The sequence below is a fragment of the Dioszegia hungarica genome, assembly GCF_025882075.1.
Source record: "Dioszegia hungarica strain PDD-24b-2 chromosome Unknown MKK02contig_6, whole genome shotgun sequence".
Taxonomy (NCBI): Eukaryota; Fungi; Basidiomycota; class Tremellomycetes; order Tremellales; family Bulleribasidiaceae; genus Dioszegia; species Dioszegia hungarica.
Genome location: NW_026515768.1, coordinates 2,232,552 through 2,253,054, shown reverse-complemented (window position 1 = coordinate 2,253,054; position 20,503 = coordinate 2,232,552). Strand labels below are relative to the sequence as shown.

Below are 20,503 nucleotides of genomic sequence, written 5' to 3'. Positions count from 1 at the left end.
AAGATGCAAGTCCAGCAGCCTTTGGGTGGTGGTGCTGATTTGGGTGCTGGAATTTGCTCCCGCTCCAGCCAGAAGGCACGTCCGTGCGTCATGTTTCATGTGCATACCTCGGATGTTTCAGCGTTGAGCAGACAGCCTCGGCCGCGATAGAGCTTCGAGGCCAGCCAGAGTCCACCAGTACTAGCAAGAAGGCCGTGCATTCTTCTCATCCGACCATTTTCATCCGTCTGCATAGATCGCCTGACTCACTTGCCGAGCAAAACTTGATCGATCATCTGCAAAGCCAGTAGAGCCTTTTCATCCTCCCATCTGCCCGCTACGACCTGCAGTGCAAGCGGAGCGCCAATCATCTTCTCCGGCGAGTCTACTCGGTCAGCCACTCGTATGAAAGCCTCAAACCTAAGCTCCTCAACTCACAAGCAGCCCATACCTCTCTATCCTGCTCGCTAAGGAACTCCCTCTCCGGCTCCCTCACGTCTTCCAAACCCACAAACGTCCCCGTCGGCAACACTCCCGCGGGATAGTCCACGAGGTTGAAGATGGAAGTATAACACCAGTACTTGCTTGTACCCAAGATCGGGGCCGGACCTGGGCCTGGCAGGCAGAGAATTACGTCCACTCCAGATGCGGCAAAATGGGCGTTGTATTCTGCCTTGAACGCTTCTCGGCGTTGTATCAACTAGTCGTCAGCTGAGCCCGGAAAGAAGACGTACCTGGAACAACTCGAGTGCAGGGCGGTCCCGTTGGTTCTGCTCCAGAATCCATTTTGTGAGAGGTAACATAGGCTCGCCGGACGCTTCGATGGCATTCCGGATAGTCTGGCCCCCATCGGTAAAGTATAAGGACGTCTGGAAGGTCAGCTTCTTCTCTCCCTGGAACAATGATAGCGGTACCGACGATGATGTCCCACCCTTCAGACTGCTTGAAGGGCCGATAATCGAACACCTCGTACCCCTCCGCTCGCAACTTCTCTACCGCCAGCTTCAACGCCTTTCGCATTGGGGCTTGAGGAACCACGACCCCATCATCCCACATGACCCCAATCTTCGGCTTGTCTCCGCCCTTCCAGACCACTTCGTCCGGACGCCACTTCATCCCGACCTGAGTAGGATCGAGGTGCCACGGCTCAGCAGCGAGGACGGTCTCGATACAGAGTGAAAGGTCTCGGGCGGACCGGGCGAGCGGGCCGATAGCTGCGGGTATGGACTCTTGGCCTGCCATCGGTGCCTTCCCATCAGCCCAGTCAAGGACCTCAGCTGGAGACGCACCCTGTTTCCGCCCTTGGGCAGTCTGGTAGCCGTAGGTTTGAAGCCGTATATCCCGTTCAAAGCGGCCGGATTACGGATACTTCCCCCGATATCGGTTCCGAGACTGCTCATCAGCGACAGCCTTGCGACACGGAAGGTCATGACGTACCCCATGGGACTACCTCGGCATCCAATAAGCGCTCCCTCGCCCCCACTTGACCCGCCCGAAGTGAGCTCGCGGTTGTACGGGTTCAGAGTGGGTCCGAGGAAGCTGTCCGTCTCGAGATGCATGATAGCCTGCGGGATTGACGTCTTGACGTAGAATACTAGCTGATCAGCGACATACATGTCTGATACTCTGCAGAATGCCATACCAGCTCCAGCCTCCCGTAAGATCCGCACAAAGACCCCATCCTTCTCAGGAACGTTCTTGCCGACCCACGAAGCAAAGCTCGCAGTGATCTCCCGGCCCTTGACGCACATCTGGTCTACGATATCAGCTCTCTCCCTGATCTCATCCGAGCCACCAGACATACCCTTGATAGAGATAGGTACCCCATGCATCGGTCCCACAGGCTTCCCAGTCCTCTCCATCTCCGCATCCAGATACCTCGCCGTTTCCAGCGCCTCCTCCGGGAAATAATCCATGAGGCAGTTGGTAGCCCCATGAGCTATACCCGCAGCCTTCAGGAATGCAGTAGTAACAGCTACCGCTGACACCTGTCTAGATGCCAGAGCATCCCGGAGGCCCGTGGCGTCCATCTGCACAATATCGACTTCGGCGGGGTCGAGCAGTCCGGAGGTGGAGACGAGATTGGATACATCTTTGGGGAGGTCGGAGAGGAGAAGCTCCGTCGGTATACGAGATTCAAAGGCTGCTTTGAAGTCGGCTGTTATGCGCTGGTAGGATGGCTCGGTGGACATGGCAGCTATAGGTGCGGCAACAAGATAGCAGGCGAGTAGCTTGACTGAGCTCGCGGGAGGGTGGGGGGATGCCGTAATGACGCCCGGAGACCCCACAGCACCACCTAAGCTTGGACGATGCGCCAATTTCAACTCCCCTTTGTTCATAGGTCCGCTGCAGACATCATGGCCTCCGCATCGACTCCTCCTCTCCAGAATATATACTATGAGCGGGTAAGCCAGCCTAAATTCTCCCTGGCATGTTTTCTGGCTCCCCAGCTTACTCGTTGCAGAAAGTAGCGACGCCTCGATCATGCTATATCTGTCGACGCGAGACGACGACGGTATTGGCTACTTTGAACACCCAAGACTTCGTATACACCTGTGAGGGTCATCTGACTGATCCGTAAGCTGCTCGATGCGCTGCCTGACAGGGTGTCATAGCTGACGGGATTCAGAGGGTTGTAAGCTTTCTATACCAGACGATGGTGCCTGGACATAGCTCATACCACAGCGCCTCCCTCATCCCCTCCGCTCCTCCAGCCCCATCCGGTCCTTCCGCCGAAGATGTCAAGCGCGTAATATCAGAGTACGAATCCCGAAAGACCAAAAAGGACGACTCGGCCAAGTCCGACAAGGACTCGAAGGATAAGGAGAAGGAGAAAGCATCGGCTACGCCGCCGGCGACGGCCTCGCCTGTACCGGTCGCAACGCCCGCAGCCACGCATCGCAAGTTTGCGCTGCATAGGCAGATCTTCGATATGCGGCGGAACGAGATCAAGCGGAAGGAGATGGGGATGAGGGCGAAGGAGGTCGGCAAGGGGTTGCCGCAGGTGCCGAGGGGATTTTGAAGGATGAGCGGAAGGATGAGCGGTGCGAGCGTTACGCCGGATCAAGTCGATGGGGATCGGATGGGCTGGACGATCGAGGTTGAAGCTGGCTTGGAGTGCTCAATACGACGGGGCGGAATGTGCGGAAGCCAGTAAGTTTTCGCCGGCCTCTCCGCTTTCCACCGTAGTCGGGAGAAGCCTGATGGCCATGTGTGGACTATGCCCACATCGCTGATCCTCCAGATTGACTCGCTATCGTCAAACGCGGCACGCACGAGATACGACGGCACGGCCCCCACGTCTCTCGTTGCAAAGTGGCCGCCTCTGCGGACGAGCGGATGACCGAAGGAAAGGCTGGTCGAGGCCGGTCCGAAGAGGGAGAGGGAGAGGAAGATGCCGGCACTACAGTAAGATTACAGTACATCGATACGCCAGCTACAAAGTTGCCATGATCACCAAGAGATATTCTAGATTGTCCGAGATCCCCAGTGACGCACCTAGGACCTGACCGACTCCAAAACCGCCCTCTCATAGCTTCCATAACTCCACCTTACAGCTATCAGACTCGCCACGCAGAACGCCGCAAACACAAAGAAAACATTCCCTTCCCCTGACCGTTCCCCGTCGGCTCCCCGATCCCCCTCCAGCCACTCCTGCAGGGGCAAGAACGTCGACGAGACGACAAAGCTCGTCACTGCGTTCAAACTGACGCCTACTGATCCGCCAGCTGTGCGTGCGCCGGGCGGGAGAACCTCCGAAAGGACAACCCAAGTGACCGGGCCGGTACCGAGTCCGAAAGCGAGGATGAAGCCTATGAGGCAGACGGCGGATACTGCGGGGAGGTCGAGGTTGAGCCCGAGGGCGAGGCCGAACAGGGAAGTAGCTTCGGCGGCTTTGCAGAAGATTAGGAGATTGCGTGATCCGGTACGCTGCAGGTCAGCTGGTTTATCTGAAGGAGAGCAGAGTGGCGTACGGGCAAAACCGGAATTGTCATCAAGGAGGCTGGGAACTTGATGAGGAGGATCAACATGGCTACTAGGGCAGCATTCGCCTGAAAGACGCGTCGAAGGATGCTCGTGCTGAAGTAGACAACGGGGGAGATACCGCAGATCTGCTGAGCAATCTGGGTGACGATAATGACGCGTACTACATATCAGCCCACTCGTGTCGGACCAGTAAGCCAGATCAGACTCACATCCTCTCCTGATCTCCTTCTTGTCCGACGTGAACACCATCCCAATAGACATATGCTCCCTCTCCCTTTCCCTCTCGGCCAATACCGCCTCACCCAAGAGAGGCCGCTCTTCGTCCCCCGTCGCCGACTTGCTCTCCTCTGGCTTGACATCCGCCACAAAGAAGCTCAGAGCCAAGAGACACGCTGAGAATGCAGTGGCGATAGCGAGGACGTATCGCCATGCGAATTGCCGGCTGAAGAGGAGAGATAGGGATTGGGCGAAGATGAGCCCGAGGACCATGGCGAGTTGATTGAGTATACCGAGGTTGTTCCGGAGGGAGGGGGCGAGCTCCGTCAGATACAGGGGAACTGTCACTGTTGAGAAGCCACAGCCTATGCCGACGAGTAAACTGGCAATCAGCGGGTTATAGGCGGTGCAGGGGAATGGGCGTACCGAGAGAAGATCATGTCGTTGGTGGTGTTTGAGATGGCTAGGAATAGCGATCCGAGCAAACACAACGTAGATGCTAGACGTAGAGTACCGACTCGTCCGATCATCGGCGTGATTTGAGAAGCGGAAACCGAGCCTAATAGACCACCGGCCGTGAACAGCGCAACGATCACGCCGAATCTGGACGACTGTTCGCATTAGCGTGAGCTCCTGCTAATCTGGGATCTACTTTGCCGCTCGGGACAGCGAGGAGCTCTCGCCTTCCCGGAAGCTCACCTTCATGGGCACACACCCCTTCAGTGTCCCCACGTACGGCAACATCCAACTAGGCAACATCCGCCATGGTGCCGTCTCGACCGGCGCATCGCAGAGGATCGCCGCTTGGATCCCGTTGAGCGCGGTGATGTGGTAGCCCGTAAAATATGGTGTGCAGCGGCCCAGAATATGGCTAGGCCGAGACAGAGGCGGGTCATCGTGCTCGGACTATGAGAGTACTGCACATGGGCATATGTAGGAGAGGGAGAAGAGGCTCCCAGTGATGTTGTTGCTTTCGGTGAGACCGGGCCGGAGCTGAAAAGCTACGGTACGTTACAGATCTATACGCACGGACGTGGATCATATTGGATGAAGACCAATAGATAGAAAGACTGGACTCCAGCATCACCTTCTATCAACCGACAGACTGCCTTGCTGAAGGACACCGTACAGCTCTAGCCGTAGTTGCCTGCACCGTAATTCGCTCGAGGTACGAGATATCGCTGATGCCGGACCTGCCGCAGCGAGGTCGAGGTGAGCTTCGGAGTCAACACCGACGGTCGGGACCGAATCGGTGCTATTCGGCTCGTGTGAGGCCATGAGTTCCGGCCCATGAAGCCTAGTAATGGGGGGGGGGCCACAAGAGACACTGATCTTCGACAAGCGCTTTCACTTCTCCTACTTGATCACAAATCTGCCCAAACGTCCCCTCTACTGCCATTCTCATCCCCCTTCAGACTCACAATCGGCCAACATGTCCAGCACAGGTGGTATCAGCGAAGATGCTGGCCTCAACGCTGCCCGCAAGTACGTCATTCCCAACACGGTCAAGATCAAGCTCGACAAGGGGGAGCTGGCGCACTCCTTCTCCATCAAGCTCATCAGTAATATCGAGATCGTGCACTACGCAGCGGCGGCGGGATACGATGCGATCTTGATTGATCTGGAACACTCATCGATGGGGCTCGAGGCGACGAATCAGCTCTCTTGTGCTGCCCTCCAAGTCGGGTATGTCTTCCCCTGATCCTCCACAAGCACAGAATAAAAGCTGATACCGTAGCGTAACCCCCATCGTCCGCGTCCCCGCCAATACCTCGGACTGGATGTCCCGCGCGCTCGACGGCGGCGCTCAAGCAGTCATCGTCCCACACGTCAAGAACGCCAAGGAAGCTCAGATCGTCGTACGGTACGCCAAGTTCCCACCGCTCGGCGAGCGGTCAGCCACTTCGGGTATGCCAGCGCTTCGATACGCGGCCGTAGCCCCCAAGTACGCCAACCAGCTCGCCAACGAGAGTACGCTCGTGATCTGCATGATTGAGACGCAGGGTTCTCTCGATGTCGTCGAGTGAGTCTGACGACCAGTAAAATGTAGACTATACTGACGCCGCAGTGAGATTGCGGCGGTGCCTGGGGTGGATGTCCTCTTGATCGGTAGTGCGGATCTGACAGCCGAGTATGCACCTCTTTCCTCTGCTTGTGGGGGATGAGCTGACGCACCAGTATGGGTATAGCGGGCGAGTTTGACCACCCCCGCCTGACGGAGGTGTATAAAATCGTGTCTGAAGCGGCGGCCAAGGTGTCGATAGATGGGCGTCTTCTCAGCGTTGGGATCGGTGGCCTCAAGTGAGTCACAGCCTTGAGTCTCGGAGGAAGGGAAAGAGGGGAATGGACGGAGACAGAAGGAGCCGGGAAGGGAAGCGCTGACTCAACAGCGGTCGGCCTGATCTCATTGAGAAGTTTGCCTCGACCCACTCCAATGCCCGCTACTCGATGTCGGGCGCCGATAATGCGATGCTGCTGAACGTCATGAAGGCGGGGGCGGAGTCATGTAGGAAGATGACGCAGAAGCTGGCTGGGCAGTGAGTGTGGGGGTCTGTAGATGGCATGTATACTTTGGCCATGGCGAACCCACAGTCGATCTTGTTCGTATTAACACTGGAATGTCATGCGACAGTTGAAGACCATGCTTGGTGGCTCGATAGCTGTAGGCTGACTCTCTCCACTGACTATAGCATCTGCGGGTCACAATTCAAATCGAAGTCCAAAAGCACCTGCATGACTACCTATAGATTCTACAACACCGCCTGAGCATTAGGCGGAGAAGCTATACCTCCGTTCACATACAACGGCATGCTGGTAAAGAAGAAGGTCCATCGCTTGAGTCGCTTACACTCCGCTGCCAGTTCCCGCAGGTCAAACAGCTCCCCGATCGGCATGCCCCAACCAGCTAGGAACGTCTCGTGTATACTTGGCGAGTTGACGGATGGGTATGCCTCATACGCAACTCTGTACCGTTAGCCTCGACAACTACAGGACTCACGCATCTGACGCAACAGCGGCAATCCCATTCTCCCAATGCCAGCGCAGTACCTCTGGATCGGACGAGACCCCGCAACTGCCCCGTTTCTGCCTATGAGGCAATGACTGTCGCTCTTCCTCGCTGATTCCAAAGAACGCCTCGGTCCACCCCGTACGGACGATGAGGATGTCGCCTGGCTTGAATACCACCCTACTCTCGGCAGCGCAGGACTCAAGGGTTTCGAGGTCGATGGGTGTGCTGGCGTCAAAGTAGGACAGTGGGGATCTCTGATGTCTTTCGAGGAAGGAGGCGATGTCGAGGAGATGTGCTCGACCCGAAATTGGCTTCTTGGCGTAATCTGCCGTATCAGCGAGAACTCAGCCTACAGGAGAGATTTGGACTCACTTTGTATCCCGCAGCGGTGGTTTGAGCGGTCTCTCGCCTCGTCAGACGTCATGCCTCCGTAGTATCTATTGTTCAGCGGGACGGTGCCGAGACCGATGGACAGCTCACATGTACTGCTGCTTCTCGGGATAGTTGAGGTACGGGTAGTGCCTGAACCCATCCCACTGTGTCGAGCCCTGGGTGTTGAACGACACATGATCGTCGTTACAGTGGGTCCGATGAATACTAGCATCAGTACATCGTGATGGAGGCACTTACATCTCGTGCCGCAGTGGTGCTCGAGTCGGATTGAGGGGCATGGTATCGAGTGGAAGACTGTAATCATCAGCGGTGTGCCCATCGGACTGACTTACTTCAGATTGATGGTGATTCCCTCTTTAGCTTCTCGCAGACCAGCCTGGACGGTCTGAGCCGTGATCAGGTTGAGGCGCCCATACTCGTCCCCTTCACCGTAGAGGCCCCATGCGTTCAAAGGAGGGCCCGGGCGCGTGAGCGGCAGGTCGTCAAAGCCGCAGCCTGCCATAATGCTAGTGATCAGTGTATGATTGCGGTGCTTGCATCGACTGATGATAATAAGGGCATCTCTGACCATCACTCGGGCAGGCGAGCGAGCGAGCAGGTAGCGGTCGGTGCAGCTTATGCTGCTCAGCCGGCAGCGCAATCCCGGCGTATCGGAATGTACTGGATGATGGATCGCTGCTGGGTCGGATACTAGGCCCAGCCGGGCCGGGCCGACCTCCACTAGCTCCACATCTATATCGAGCTCCGACACTTGATCGGACCCGATGCATGGAACGCCGATGATCCGACGTTGGCAGCTCGTTCGGCGCTGAGTCGGGGTTGGGGGCCGTCGGAGGCCCGCTATCATGGCCATGGTCAAGCGGCAGCTGTTCGGGTGGATGATGTGCCAAGACGGGAGGCTCCGTAAGAATGCTATTCCTGTCACCTATGCTTCGCGCGGTAGCTGATGGAAGTTGAAATGCAGAACGTCCGAAGTCAGAGCGATATCAGTCTCGGTGTAGCTCAGAGGTGTGAAGCGACAGGCGGTGTCTAACCCCGCAAAGCGGGGCGCTCTGTGGAGACTGGGGTAGTTCAGCACGTTTACATAGTATGTGGGCTACACAAAAGACGGGGCCATCTCGCCTAGGTACGATGTCTCCACAAGCCAGAGCACCCATGAATGCCATGTCGACCACACTCGATAGCATCCCGCTCGACAGCAAGGCGGAAGACGACCAGCTCGAGCACAAGGATGTAGCTTTGGAGGAGCAGGCCCTTGGCCCTCCGTCCTACACTGAAGCAGAGTCCAAGACAGGCAAGTAATATGCATAGGTCGATAGGGAGATCCAAGTTGACTCGTCCAGTGCGATTCCGGATGGACGTGTTCATGCTGCCCTTGTTGTGTTTCATGAACGTCTGCTCTTACCTTGACAAGGCCAACATCGGGGTGGCAAACACAGCCGGCATGAGTGCTGACCTTGGTCTGTCGACCCAGCAGTATCAGTGAGTACCAGCCTCGTCTGGAGGCGGAGCTATATGATCAGTATTGACGGTCAGGGCACTCCTCACTATCTTCTACGTCGTTTACACTCTCTTCCAATGGGAGTTCATCATGCTCAAGTACATTCAACCCAAATTGTGGCTTGGCTCCATCGTCCTCCTCTGGGGTCTCACCTCAGCCCTCCAAGGCGTCACCCAAGGCTTCGCTGGGATGATGGTCTGCGTGAGTATGCTCCACTAGAACTTCTCGAATGCTGCTGATATGATAGCGGGTGGTTATCGCCGCACTCGAAGCCGGTGGCGGCCCTGCCATTTCCTTCTACTTTACCATGCTTTACCCTCGAGGCGAATTCGGTTTCCGCTGGGCGATCTTCCAGGCCTCGTCTTGTGTCTCCAACGCCATGGCCGGAGCGATGGCATACGGTCTTGTCCAGCTCAAGACCTCGTTGACTCCTTGGCGCCTAGTCTATGTTGTTGAATCATCCGTGAGTCCGTTCACAAGACGTCTAGCCTAAAGCTGATCCACGTAGCCCACCTTTCTTTGCGGCATTCTCATCTTCCTGTTCATCCCCAACGGCCCGGACAAGTGTATCTTCCTGAACGGACGTCAGAAAGAGATCGCCCTCGAGCGCGTCCAGCGCGGTGTCATTGTCGAGAAACATGGGTTTACCTGGCGTCACATGCTCCAGGGGTTCAAGGAGCCCTGGACGTGGTGGATTGGTCTCATTCACTTTTTCGGCGGTGCAGCCTTCAATTCGCAAGTTTACCACCCGCCATCATCAACACTGCGCTTAGCTGATTGGTTAGCCTGCCGGTTTTCATCACGGCCATCATCAAAGACATGGGCTACACCAGTATCAATGCTCAGGGCCTCTCCGCCCCACCTTATATTATTGCCTTCTTCATCGCCATCGGCTGCGCCTAATTCTCCGACCGATACTCGGTCCGGGGTTGGTGGATTGCTGCCGGCCAAGGGATCGGTGGCATCGGCTACATGGTCATTGCCTTTGCCCCATCCATCGGTGCGAGGTACTTTGCGGTCTACATTACCGTCATCGGGATGTACATCGCTCAGCCGCTGATGTAGGTCTTTCTACTACCGTAGTGTGTGTGCGCTGATATCCAGGTTCTCATGGTGCGCCACGAACGCTGAGTCTGACTCGAAGCGAGCTGCTACTCTTATCACCTTTCTCGTGTAAGTTGTTTTACTCCTCTTTGTCTTGACGTCGGCTGATTGAGTAGCATGGGCCAGCTTGGCTCCATTCTTGGCTCAAACGTGTATGATGACCCTCCCCGATACATCAAGGGCAATTCCATCTGCGCTGCTGGCCTTTTCGCCAATATCATTCTCGCAATCACCGGCACGTACTATCTCAAGTGGCGCAACAGGCAGAAGGATGAGAAGTACGGCAAACACGACCCGACCGTGCGCCTGCAGCAGTCCGTGGATGGTGGCGACAATCCCAACTTCCGCTTCGTGATGTAGGGACTCCAGGGATGAATCAGGCGAATTGGGCGGGTGGAGGGGGAGCTGATACCTCTTATATCGCAGGAATTATGCAGCAAATGATAATTCCGAAATTCTTTTAGTGATGGAAGATCGTCCGCGTATGTGATCTGGGACTTCTCATTCGCTCAGTTCCGCTGCGAGACTGCTTCGCAAAGGGCATACCTAGAGCTCCTGACCCCATGCTGGAATGCATGAGAGCACTGATAGCAGATGCTCGTGAGATGAGGGTAGAGTGGCTTCAGCGCAAGGGGAGGCAAATATGGCCTGTGACGGTGTGCGAGCCTCGGAGGTGCTCTTGCCTGGCTAGCTAGCCAGCCTGGCCAGATGAGACACGCGATGGACCTGACAGTGTCTTGAGATCAGGAGCGAGTTTTTGCGCTGGCTCCAGCTGCCACTGCATGCGAACCAGTGGCTGTGCCTCGCGCGAGCCACTGCGTGGGTCGCAGGGCAAGCACTCTGAAACATGGGGTTGCAACCTCTACGTCATCGGTGTTTTACCCATCTCGATGCCCGTGCCTGACCGATCTCCAACTTGCGCCTGTGACCGGTCCCATAGCGACCCATAAACACCACATTTTACCTCCTGTCATCTGCAGCAACCGACGCAAGGATGGTACCGCGACCACCCTGCGTGACGGAGCTCCTCAAGCGGGATCCCCCACCCGTCAGCTTGTCCAATCTCAGCGATACTAAGAACCCGCCGTATCGGGCCGATCTCTCAGATCAGATCGCGTCGCCTATGTGTCATCCCGCTCTTGAGGCTGCAGTGAGTAGTTGGCAGTGCGCAGAGGTGCAACAAAGCTGATATGATAGCTCCACCTGATGAACGATGACTTGTTCTCGGCGCATTTCCTGCTCCGGAAGATGCAAGAGGATGAATGGGGTAAGTGATCTCTGACACGCCTGATCAAATAGCGTCGGAGCTGATCCTTCAGCAAAGTGGTTGCACGGTATACTTCACTTGATAGGTAAGTTTCCTGCGAACTCTACTGACACAACCAGAGGGCGACCTAGAGAAGAACGCCAAGCTATGGTATCAGCAAGTCGACCCCAAGGTCCTCTCCACCTACTGGGGCGCCGACGACCCCGCCGCGGCCGCCATCGAGAACATGTACCGCGTCAAGCGGATCAAGGACGGGGAGGAGAAGGATCCGGAGGAAGACAAGAAGGCGCGCCGGATCAAGTGGGAGGAGTTGACGAGTATCATGGAGTCGTTGGAGAAGGAGCATGGGTGGGATGCGGTGGACGGGACCAAGTTCTATACGAAGGATGAGGACCCGTCTCATCAGAGTTTGGTAATGAAACAGAATAGGCGGGATATGTGATGTATGAGTACGTAGTATCGTGTATGTATGGGCTATGGCATCTGAGTAGTGGATCGAGGGCAAGAACTACGCTCCATACGCCTTGCCTCGGTCTTTCCCGTCTCGGCTGCGCCAGATCCCCTCCGCCTCGATCAAGTCCTCAGCCGTGTCCACCCGGAGCAGCTCACCCTCGCTCACGCACACTGTGGCGATCCTACGCCTTTGCCCCGCCGCAAAGGTCACCAGATCCTCCATCGATCCCCCTCTCACCACCGGCTTGCCCTCATCGATCTGGAAGATTCCTCTGATCAGCTCCACCTCTGCCCAAAGCACATCAAAGCACACCGGCCCATTCTCTCCGTCACCTAAAGCGGCCTGCCCAAGGAGGACGAGGGGCGCGACTTTGCTCGCAGCCCTCATCGTCTCCAAGGCTTTGATCGTGAGCAGCGGCATCGTAGCGGGCAGGACGAGCGCGTGGGTCGTCTCTTCAAGGAGATCGGACAGTCCGGCTCGAAGGCCGCCGAGGGGTCCTTGCTCTTGGTCCTGGTTGACGCACATCAGCTCGTCGACTGGAACGTGGGGACGGACTGCCTCGCGGATCTTGGCTTCATCGCTCGATGTACGTGCGATGACGATGGGGGATGCACCGATGCCACGGACGAGCTTGACGGCATGCACGATGAGAGGGAGACCAGCGAAGGGCTGAAGGTCGTGTGACAGGTGTGTTCGATCGCTGAGCGTATCGGGGGCAGCAAGGATGATGGCGGCGACTGGCACGGGGACGGCTGGGGGCGGTGATGCGGTTTGCGCATGAGGCGAGGTGACCAGAGTCTGCGCATTGTCGGCCGAGCTGAATTCCATGACGGTATGAGCTTGCGATTGATGGAATGTCGAGATTGCTGTTTGGGCTTTCTGGTATGAGGTGTTATGCAGGATGGATCAGGACGATGTCCGCCAGCGATATCGCAAGTTGCGACTACGCCGAGGTCCATCGGAAACATCCTCTGAGAGCAAAGGAGAGGAGGATGAAGGGGTCGAGTCACGAGATTCCTCTGCTCCAGAACACTCTGGACAGTATTAATCGCGAGTAGTCAGTACTCCATGATCCGAAGTGTGCGGCGACCTCGAAAGCAGTCAGCCACTTTGAGGTCGTTCTCGGATGAAAGCAGTGTGAGCCTGGTCAACAAGAGAAGCGCCGGTCAAGCCTTGACATCGTCTTCGCTGATTTCCGGTATGGCCATACCCGCCGCTCGCGCTTTCAGCAGAACCCTCAAACCCTGCATGTTATCAGCTTTGCGCTCATCCCTAATAGTGACATAGATGCATGGACTGCTCACCTGCTTGTACACTGGCGCATCGATCATCTTCCCATCCAGCGAATAACTCCCCTTCCCCAGTCGATCATTCATCTCGAACGAGACCTGCACTCTCGCAGCATGACGGACGGCGGCCTCTGAGGGAGAGTAGGCGGAGTGGATGATATCGACCTGAGCGGGATGAATGGCTTGCTGGCTGTATTAGCTATGATTCGCTTGCACTCATAGCGGTCAAGCGTACCTTTCCGTCAAAGCCTAGTCTTCTCCCTTCCTCGCATTCCCTTCGGAGTGCTTCTTCATCTTTGTAGTCCACGCATACCTGGTCGATCAGGACATTTCTTGTCTCAGACCCAGCGGTATCTTCTTCAGCTTACCAAATCTATCGCCTGTAGCCCAAAAGCCTTCGCCGTCGTGACGAGCTGGCTCCTCGGGTAGAGCAGCTCCGTCCGCTCCGCTGTCCGGGTGATACCCACGTCCGCACAGTCTGTCCATCAGCCCACGTCCTGTCCTCGCCTCTGCCCCGCCAGAATACTGACAGTCTTCCGCCGCGAAGAGCAAAGCGTTCAGATGCCCCTCTCCCGCCCTCGCAATCTCCCTGATCCCAACCATAGCCTCAGCAGACTCAATCATTCCGATGATCCGGAGTGGATTCGAGCCATTCGCTTGTTTCTCGGGCGGACAGAGCTGTTTTATACGCGAGACGAGCCAGGCGAGGTGGTCGGGGTGATTCGTCTTGGGCAGGGCTATGGCTTCGACATGGCGGGTGCGAAGCTGGGCGATCAGCACGATGTTTCACGAGAGTCATAGATCCAAGGGGTGGTTGCTATCCAGCCGCCTCTGAGCACAGTCCCAGAACCCATGCTGGACTCACGATAGTATCCACATCATCCTGCTCGAATCCCGTCCCAACAGCGTTGATCCGCGCCATGACCTCGCCCTTGACCCTGCGTTCCCCCTGCCCAGTCAGCTGATATATGTGACTTTCTCAAATCCAAAAAGCTCACGTCCAGAAGCTCAGCTACGATCCGCCTCGCCTCGGCCTTCTTACCAGGCGAGACGCTATCCTCGAGGTCGTATGACACCGAGTCGGCTGGAGAAGCGAACGCCTTCTCGAGCATCCGCGAATTAGATCCTGGCACTGATAAGAGATCAGCTAGAAGCTTCAGAGGAGCGAGACGGGGGCCATGATGAATTTGAGCACCGACCGTATAGCATCGCTCGACGCGGGATGAGCTTCTTCTCTCTCGTCGATGTCGACAGGGATCGAGCGCAGCGGGGTTGCGATCTCGCAACAGCCATCACGCCCCCATCAGCGAGCTTCCGGAGCGCTGTCATGTCTACTGCTGGCTGTGCCGCTATCACTGGTGATGATAGACACTTATAGCGAGGTCAGATGGATGTCGAAGAGTGCTTTGGGGGCACCGGGAGGTGGAGGTGAGCGGAGTCCGGGGAAATCCGGGGTTCCCAATATAGCTCGCGAGGGGGTACCAGCAGGAAGCTAGGGAGTGGGCCGGTGCTCATGTTTGACGAGGCAGCACGACCTCCAGGAGAGATAACTTAAAAGCGAAGGACCTTGACCGAAAGCTTAGAGTCTACCTAGAACTAGACTGCCTCAAAAGTAGCCACCGCCCTCATTCCAACCCTTCCTTCCTGCTTGGCCGTCATCTCCACCTTTCCTTCCTGCCCCTCCATCGGTGTGGCCTCCATGAGAATATCCCTGTCCACATACATCGGACTCGTCGCCCGATACTCAAACCGCCTTAGATGTGTTCCCGTATCCAGCGCGACGCGCTCTGCGAGCTCAACGAGGAGTGTCGCCGTCAAGGGACCATGAACGACCAGGTCCTGGTGGTTCTCGACCGACTTGCACCAGTCGCGGTCATAGTGTATCCGATGGGCGTTGTAGGTGAGGGCAGAGTAGCGGAAGAGGAGTGGGGCGGTAGGGGTGTAGGTGAAGGTGTGGCTGGGAGCAGCGGGGGGCGTGGCGGAAGTGGCTTCCTCTACGGGTATAAGCTACAGTTCAAGGAAGCTAGAAGATCAGCAGCTTACTCTTAGCCCTAGCCTTGACAGCTTCGTTCCCGGATACTTCTCGCCGGAAGACGTGCGTCCTGATTTCCCTCACCGCCCACTCCCTTGGATCATCATGATACAGCTCCCTCTTCTGATTGACAAAGATCATGCCGCTCTTGAACTCTGCCGAAGCGACACTGTTCGCTTGAGTTGCTCGCTCGCCTATCCGGAGGGCGGTCTGAGGGTCAGATGGCCATTCGAACGACCCTCCGGCCCACATTCGGCGGAGGTACGGTGCGGGCGCATTGTATTCCTTGAGGATCAGCGGGACGACCCATCAGTATGATAAGCATGTATCTCACTGTCGAAGACCCATCCTCTCCCAGCTCAGTCAGCAGACTGCCCGGCTGGAAGTAAGCCAAATGATGCGCCTTGGGTAGTGTCCCCTTATCCGGCAGGTCCAGTCCGCCTTTTGGCCCTAGCCGCGTAGGTAAGGTCCTCCGTAGCTGGGACGCGCGCCGATCGTCAATGTCATCGTAAGTCACCTCGGCGGAGCGACTGGTGATGCGCTCGATCCAGGCTGCTATCTCCGGTGCAGGAGCGAGGCGAGACGAGGAGCTCTGACAGCGGATGCTGCCGAGGGTGCGGGCGACCTTGGCGGACACCATTTTCCTGATTGGCTATCGATTGTGTCGGACGATATCGGCGGCAGCGACTGCTCCAGCGCCTCACTCTAGCTATACATGAGCGATTATGAGATCAAAGTCAACAAGGCATCGTTGCAGGCTGCAGCAACCCAGGTGGTCAGCCAAAGTGGAGGCGGAACCAAAATTCTGCCACCCAAAGTGCTCCACCACCAACTCCGTCTCTGGTACTCTACACCTCAGCCTATCCCACTATACAACACCTACAATGCGCCCTTCTACCTCCCTATTCGGTGCCAGTCGGCTCCCATTGACGCCTAAACGAGCCAACAAGGACTTTTACAAGGGTAGATCCTGCCCCATAGGCCGAAGAGCAGCGCTGACGTCTAGGTACCCGTCAATCCTACGTTCCGGGCGGAGGACACAGGACCGGTCCACCAGGTAAACACGTCGTACAGGGGAAGGCAAAGTACAGGCTTCTTGACGAGAAGGTGCGGTACTTTGTTGGGCCTGGACCGGAGGTGCTCGCCAATACAAATGTGAGCTGCCAGTCTTTTTGCTACTCTGATTTCTAATGGACCGGACGGAGAGCTGACTTTACTCAGCTGAAACCATACGTCTCGACCCAAATACCCAGAATATCAGACTCCAAGATCGCCTCTTCATCCACCACCCCACTGCCCTCATTTTCACCCAACGCAATCCCATCATCCGCGGAATCACGATTCTCTACGGCGGACTTTACGAAATTCTCGAGGCGATATCAGCGGGCGAGTCTGGAGGAGCGGCAGGCGCTGATACAGAACAGCAGGAGGGAGTGGTGGGAGGCTATGAGGGGGCGATTTGGTGGAGACGAGGCGGCGAGGGAGGAGCGGATCACACAGAGTGTAGAGGGGAGAGTAGCGGGGTCAGCCTAGATGGCACAGATGAGACGTCTCCGCAGCTTCACAACGACAGAAACGCTCTTGTACAACAGCATAGCCGCATTCAATGCATTATCACCCATCATATATACTGGATGTCTAGCTCGTGGAAGCTCCCACCGCCTAACGAATCAGCTCAACTCCCTTCTCAGACCAAAAAAGGCACTCACCAATCGCTTCAAATGCTCCATAAACACCTGCAGACTGACATCATCCGTAAAGATCGCCTGCCCCTGCTGTCCTCCGCCCCCATAGTTGCTTCCGCTCATATGCGTCGTACTCGGGTTCAACTTGCTCAAGAGGAACCGCGCCTGACTCCCTCCTTGGTCCGTAACGACATACCGCGGGATCGGGTTACGGTCTTCGAGGAGTTCCTGTGCAGCCTCGATCGGGCGCTCGAGGAGCTCCTTGAAGTTTTCGTACCCCTCCTGCTCTTGGTAGTTGGCTTTGCGCCACTGGGCGATGGTTTCGCCGTGGAAGATGAGGATGTGGAAGAAGGTGTCGAGGAGGAGGATGACGTCGGGCCGGATAGAGACTGAGTCGAGGAGGACGGGGTGGGGGTCCGAGTCGAATCCGTACGATTCAAGAGTGGGTTGAATCATGATGAGGGAGTTGTTGACGTCGGCGTCGTTCAGAATGTGGCTGGAAGTCAGCCTCCATCCCCAAACCCTAGGTGCAAGAAATAACCTACCGGTAGAATGCAGTCTCATCTGGCGAGTTGTTGAACACCTGCAGGAACTGACTCCTCCTCAGATGGAACATGAACTGAGGATAAATCGAAAAGTTGGGACCCAGTTGGAAACTCGTCGGATCCTCCTTCCTATATTCGGCGAACTTCTGACACAGCCGAATCAACATCCTGTCCAACCACCGCAGCACATCGGGTGAATCATCAATCTCCGCCTTGAAAACCGCGATACGCGCCATCAGGACCGCCGCCGCTTCCTGGTCGAAAGACTGAGCGATCGAGGGATGTCCGCCCTCCTGGAACGTGCGGGCGATGGTGGTCACCCGAAGCCGGTATTGACCAGACGAGTGCTGGTAGTGGGTGACGAATTGGATGAGGCCGGATTGGTTCTGACCCATCGGCTGGCCGGCGGGCGTGACAACTTCAAAGTAGACGGCGAGGGAGGTTTTGGGGGTGAGGGAGCAGATCTTCCAGGCGGACGTTTGGCCGATCCCGATCTCGGTCTCGCCGACAGAGGGGGATTTCTTGTTGGCGGAGATGACGTGGCCGATGACACCGGAGATTTTGAGTTCTTTGGTGGTCTAAGAGTCAGCTTGGAGCTTCGTTGCGGGCTTAGTAACTTACCAAGACTTCGAAAGTACCGTTGAAGCCCATCTTCAGATACCCTTGATCGTCCTTGACCAGTGTCCGCAGGAAACTCTGCTTGAAGATGGCAGTAATGAACGAGTCGGAAATGATCATGAAGCCGTTGGTAGCGTTCGTGAGAGATTTCATCTCGAGCAGACCGACTTGGTCCAAACAACCAGCGTAGATGTCGATCGCGTGGCCGTTGGCTGAAGCACGCTTCGATAGGGCTTCGTAATGCTAGGAGATCAGCTTGGACCCCACCCCGAGTATCGAAAAGCTCACTCTTGTGGCCTTCTTGAAGTGCTTGACGCTGTCTCGGTCGATATCGTGGTGGGACCGAATCGGCTCGCGCAGCTCTGGGCTGACAACCATACCCGGTCCCTCTGTCGCCGGACCGCCCGCAAAGAGCATGATCCTCGCTCCGGTGTTCGGGAACGCCGACTATCCAATCAGCTCTCGCCGATCGTTCGGTACCACTGAGCTTACCTCGAGAATAGCAGTCGCCACTCCCAGGGCTACACCGGTACACCGCAACGGCCGCTTATCCTGCTCGACGGGCCATGGGTCCCTCTGCAGCCCCTCGAGGATGTTGGTGAGCTGGAACTCGCACGCCTGGACGGGCAGCAAGAACCGGCTCGCTGCCGGTGCAGGCATAGGCTGGCCCGGACGCATCGGCTGCATGGGTCGCGAAGAGCTGGCGGGGTTGAGACCGAGCATGTCGGCGATTTGCTTAGATTGGTAGTCCTTCGATCCGCGGAAGACGTAGGATTTGGGGAAGTCCGCAGAGGAGAGGTCGTGGACCATTGCCTGGGGGTCAGCTTCGCTTCGGCCTGACACGAAGTGGAAGGGACATACCATAGTGCCGAAAGTGATCAACCCGACGAGAGCATTAGGCGGCAAGTGGCTCAAGCTGACGACCAAGGTCTCACGGAGAGCCTTGAGTTCATCCTCGTCCACGCAGGTATCGACGACAAAGAGGAAGATGGGCGGGATCTGCGCAGGACGCGACAGCGTATATTCGATAGTGGTATATTTGGGGAGAAGCTCTGGGGGCAGGTTGTTGGCTGAGATGTCCTTGTAGTGCGGGGGGAAGGGGTTGCGCTGGAGACAGAAGGGGCAGATCCACATTTTGCCTCGGACATCGATTTGGCTAACATATCAGCTGGGTCCAATGCGTCGCAGTGTACGGGCGATGCCACAGGAAAGGCAGGGAACTTACCAGTACGGGTTGAGAATCGCCTTACACGTCCCTTTACACGTAACAGGCTCATACAGGACCGGCGGAAGATCTTCGCGTTCCTTCAGCGGCGTATAGAGAGCCGAGATGGGCACGACGGTCCGAGTTGCCTCGATCCGGCTGGACGGCCACGCGTTCCACGAGAACCGTACACCTGTTTGGGATCAGCATTCGCCATTCCTCCTTCGACCATTCCGGTCCTTGCTCGTTCCCGCCTCAAACCCAGCAGCAAGCCCCTGACTGGAAGACGAGACGTACCATCCCGATCCTCCACGTCCTCAAAGTTACCGTTGCTCGCCATACTGCCTGATCGCTGTGATGTGGAGGAGGATATGGAGGAGAGGAATGGGCTGTTGGCGTGTCTTGAGATGCTTGGACGTGGAGACGACCGGTTTGCTCCCGTTGACTCCGGTCGCATGTGTCTGTGACGGTTTATATTTGTCGTTTCATCGCCCTTCACAAGCTAAAGCTTGCATCTCTGCTCGTATAACGGTTAGTATGCAACCTTGTCACGGTTGAGACCAGAGTTCGACTCTCTGGCAGAGAGCTTCTTCTTTTTGTCGCGTATGCTGCCTCCACTTCGTTGTTATGGTGCAGGACACTTAGTCACCGCTACCACCGCGAAATTCTTCGGGCGGATTCCCGGATTTTAGATTTCCTTTTTGGGCGATTTCCGGCTTCCCGTGGTGGCGGCTGAGTGCCGCGACTGATTTCGAGTCGTTTGCGCGAGTTTGGGCTCTGCAGGATGCTTCAGACGGCCATGATATGCATTTTTACAACGTAGGCAGATCGAGGGGAGAACCGAGCGATAGTACAAAATCAGAGGTGAGGATCTGCATGGTAGCACGCCCCTCGCTGCAGAAACGGCCTGCCTCCACACGCGTCGGACAGCTGCCGGCAGTGCGCGCGCTCTAATAGGGAATCCTAATGAAATTATATTACTAATGTAAAGATATTTCATTAGGATTTTTCCTAATGAACGGTATAAGTTGGCCAATTCTTACGCTATCGGAATGCGAGTTAGTGAGCGAGGTCCGGCTCGGCCGAAAGAAGCCGAATCACTAGGTTTTGGCACCCGGAATTCAATATTACGGCAATTATACCGCCTCCTCCCGGGAATCGCCGAATGTGGCGGTGACTAAGTGTCCTGCACCATAAGTTCGACTCGGACTGCGCTCGT

General features: G+C 56.4%; 12 protein-coding genes and 1 non-coding gene across 13 annotated transcripts; 6 read left to right on the top strand and 7 right to left on the bottom strand.

The window, feature by feature from the left end:
- Positions 1–245: 245 nt before the first annotated feature.
- MKK02DRAFT_23375 (amidase signature domain-containing protein) lies at positions 246–2,171 on the bottom strand (the record flags this gene model as incomplete). The annotated part of the gene is made up of 8 exons (XM_053086724.1): positions 246–364; positions 418–679; positions 714–848; positions 898–1,227; positions 1,269–1,371; positions 1,417–1,573; positions 1,622–1,735; positions 1,784–2,171. The coding sequence occupies 8 exons, from the start codon at positions 2,169–2,171 to the stop codon at positions 246–248; spliced, it is 1,608 nt and encodes a 535-aa protein (XP_052948422.1).
- A 165-nt stretch (positions 2,172–2,336) lies between these two features.
- MKK02DRAFT_43044 (VPS4-associated protein 1) lies at positions 2,337–3,001 on the top strand (the record flags this gene model as incomplete). The annotated part of the gene is made up of 4 exons (XM_053092256.1): positions 2,337–2,384; positions 2,444–2,556; positions 2,609–2,614; positions 2,665–3,001. The coding sequence occupies 4 exons, from the start codon at positions 2,337–2,339 to the stop codon at positions 2,999–3,001; spliced, it is 504 nt and encodes a 167-aa protein (XP_052948421.1).
- Positions 3,002–3,477: 476 nt separating this feature from the next.
- MKK02DRAFT_22817 (transporter-domain-containing protein) lies at positions 3,478–5,019 on the bottom strand (the record flags this gene model as incomplete). The annotated part of the gene is made up of 4 exons (XM_053086630.1): positions 3,478–3,872; positions 4,017–4,564; positions 4,609–4,793; positions 4,882–5,019. Coding segments are annotated over 4 exons (1,266 nt in total), but the record flags the coding sequence as incomplete, so codon positions are not given.
- Positions 5,020–5,614: 595 nt separating this feature from the next.
- On the top strand, positions 5,615–6,723 carry MKK02DRAFT_32040 (Pyruvate/Phosphoenolpyruvate kinase-like domain-containing protein; the record flags this gene model as incomplete). The annotated part of the gene is made up of 5 exons (XM_053088428.1): positions 5,615–5,868; positions 5,921–6,205; positions 6,251–6,313; positions 6,361–6,483; positions 6,573–6,723. The coding sequence occupies 5 exons, from the start codon at positions 5,615–5,617 to the stop codon at positions 6,721–6,723; spliced, it is 876 nt and encodes a 291-aa protein (XP_052948419.1).
- Positions 6,724–6,932: 209 nt separating this feature from the next.
- Positions 6,933–8,087, bottom strand: MKK02DRAFT_22459 (putative cyclase-domain-containing protein; the record flags this gene model as incomplete). Its single annotated transcript, XM_053086569.1, has 6 exons — positions 6,933–7,146; positions 7,181–7,517; positions 7,565–7,629; positions 7,673–7,789; positions 7,823–7,879; positions 7,918–8,087. The coding sequence occupies 6 exons, from the start codon at positions 8,085–8,087 to the stop codon at positions 6,933–6,935; spliced, it is 960 nt and encodes a 319-aa protein (XP_052948418.1).
- An 801-nt stretch (positions 8,088–8,888) lies between these two features.
- Positions 8,889–10,550, top strand: MKK02DRAFT_36280 (major facilitator superfamily domain-containing protein; the record flags this gene model as incomplete). Its single annotated transcript, XM_053089391.1, has 7 exons — positions 8,889–9,067; positions 9,122–9,287; positions 9,334–9,549; positions 9,595–9,805; positions 10,039–10,147; positions 10,191–10,259; positions 10,307–10,550. The coding sequence occupies 7 exons, from the start codon at positions 8,889–8,891 to the stop codon at positions 10,548–10,550; spliced, it is 1,194 nt and encodes a 397-aa protein (XP_052948417.1).
- Positions 10,551–11,184: 634 nt separating this feature from the next.
- On the top strand, positions 11,185–11,899 carry MKK02DRAFT_43038 (uncharacterized protein; the record flags this gene model as incomplete). Its single annotated transcript, XM_053092255.1, has 4 exons — positions 11,185–11,340; positions 11,388–11,457; positions 11,510–11,542; positions 11,577–11,899. The coding sequence occupies 4 exons, from the start codon at positions 11,185–11,187 to the stop codon at positions 11,897–11,899; spliced, it is 582 nt and encodes a 193-aa protein (XP_052948416.1).
- A 66-nt stretch (positions 11,900–11,965) lies between these two features.
- MKK02DRAFT_43037 (uncharacterized protein) lies at positions 11,966–12,739 on the bottom strand (the record flags this gene model as incomplete). The annotated part of the gene is made up of 1 exon (XM_053092254.1): positions 11,966–12,739. The coding sequence occupies one exon, from the start codon at positions 12,737–12,739 to the stop codon at positions 11,966–11,968; it is 774 nt and encodes a 257-aa protein (XP_052948415.1).
- Positions 12,740–13,077: 338 nt separating this feature from the next.
- Positions 13,078–14,409, bottom strand: MKK02DRAFT_36279 (Pyruvate/Phosphoenolpyruvate kinase-like domain-containing protein; the record flags this gene model as incomplete). Its single annotated transcript, XM_053089390.1, has 8 exons — positions 13,078–13,155; positions 13,216–13,386; positions 13,436–13,513; positions 13,569–13,678; positions 13,731–13,965; positions 14,066–14,149; positions 14,199–14,332; positions 14,400–14,409. The coding sequence occupies 8 exons, from the start codon at positions 14,407–14,409 to the stop codon at positions 13,078–13,080; spliced, it is 900 nt and encodes a 299-aa protein (XP_052948414.1).
- A 387-nt stretch (positions 14,410–14,796) lies between these two features.
- Positions 14,797–15,872, bottom strand: MKK02DRAFT_43035 (uncharacterized protein; the record flags this gene model as incomplete). Its single annotated transcript, XM_053092253.1, has 3 exons — positions 14,797–15,194; positions 15,244–15,517; positions 15,567–15,872. The coding sequence occupies 3 exons, from the start codon at positions 15,870–15,872 to the stop codon at positions 14,797–14,799; spliced, it is 978 nt and encodes a 325-aa protein (XP_052948413.1).
- Positions 15,873–16,116: 244 nt separating this feature from the next.
- Positions 16,117–16,765, top strand: MKK02DRAFT_43034 (uncharacterized protein; the record flags this gene model as incomplete). The annotated part of the gene is made up of 3 exons (XM_053092252.1): positions 16,117–16,195; positions 16,239–16,387; positions 16,454–16,765. The coding sequence occupies 3 exons, from the start codon at positions 16,117–16,119 to the stop codon at positions 16,763–16,765; spliced, it is 540 nt and encodes a 179-aa protein (XP_052948412.1).
- Positions 16,766–16,870: 105 nt separating this feature from the next.
- On the bottom strand, positions 16,871–19,624 carry MKK02DRAFT_43033 (protein transport protein SEC23; the record flags this gene model as incomplete). The annotated part of the gene is made up of 9 exons (XM_053092251.1): positions 16,871–16,894; positions 16,942–17,413; positions 17,463–18,040; positions 18,084–18,323; positions 18,369–18,527; positions 18,573–18,893; positions 18,942–19,236; positions 19,306–19,477; positions 19,582–19,624. 9 exons carry the CDS (start codon positions 19,622–19,624, stop codon positions 16,871–16,873), a joined length of 2,304 nt encoding a protein of 767 aa, XP_052948411.1.
- Positions 19,625–19,798: 174 nt separating this feature from the next.
- On the top strand, positions 19,799–19,870 carry MKK02DRAFT_t37. The gene has a single exon. It is a non-coding gene; the product is annotated as a tRNA-Asp (tRNA).
- Positions 19,871–20,503: the final 633 nt, after the last annotated feature.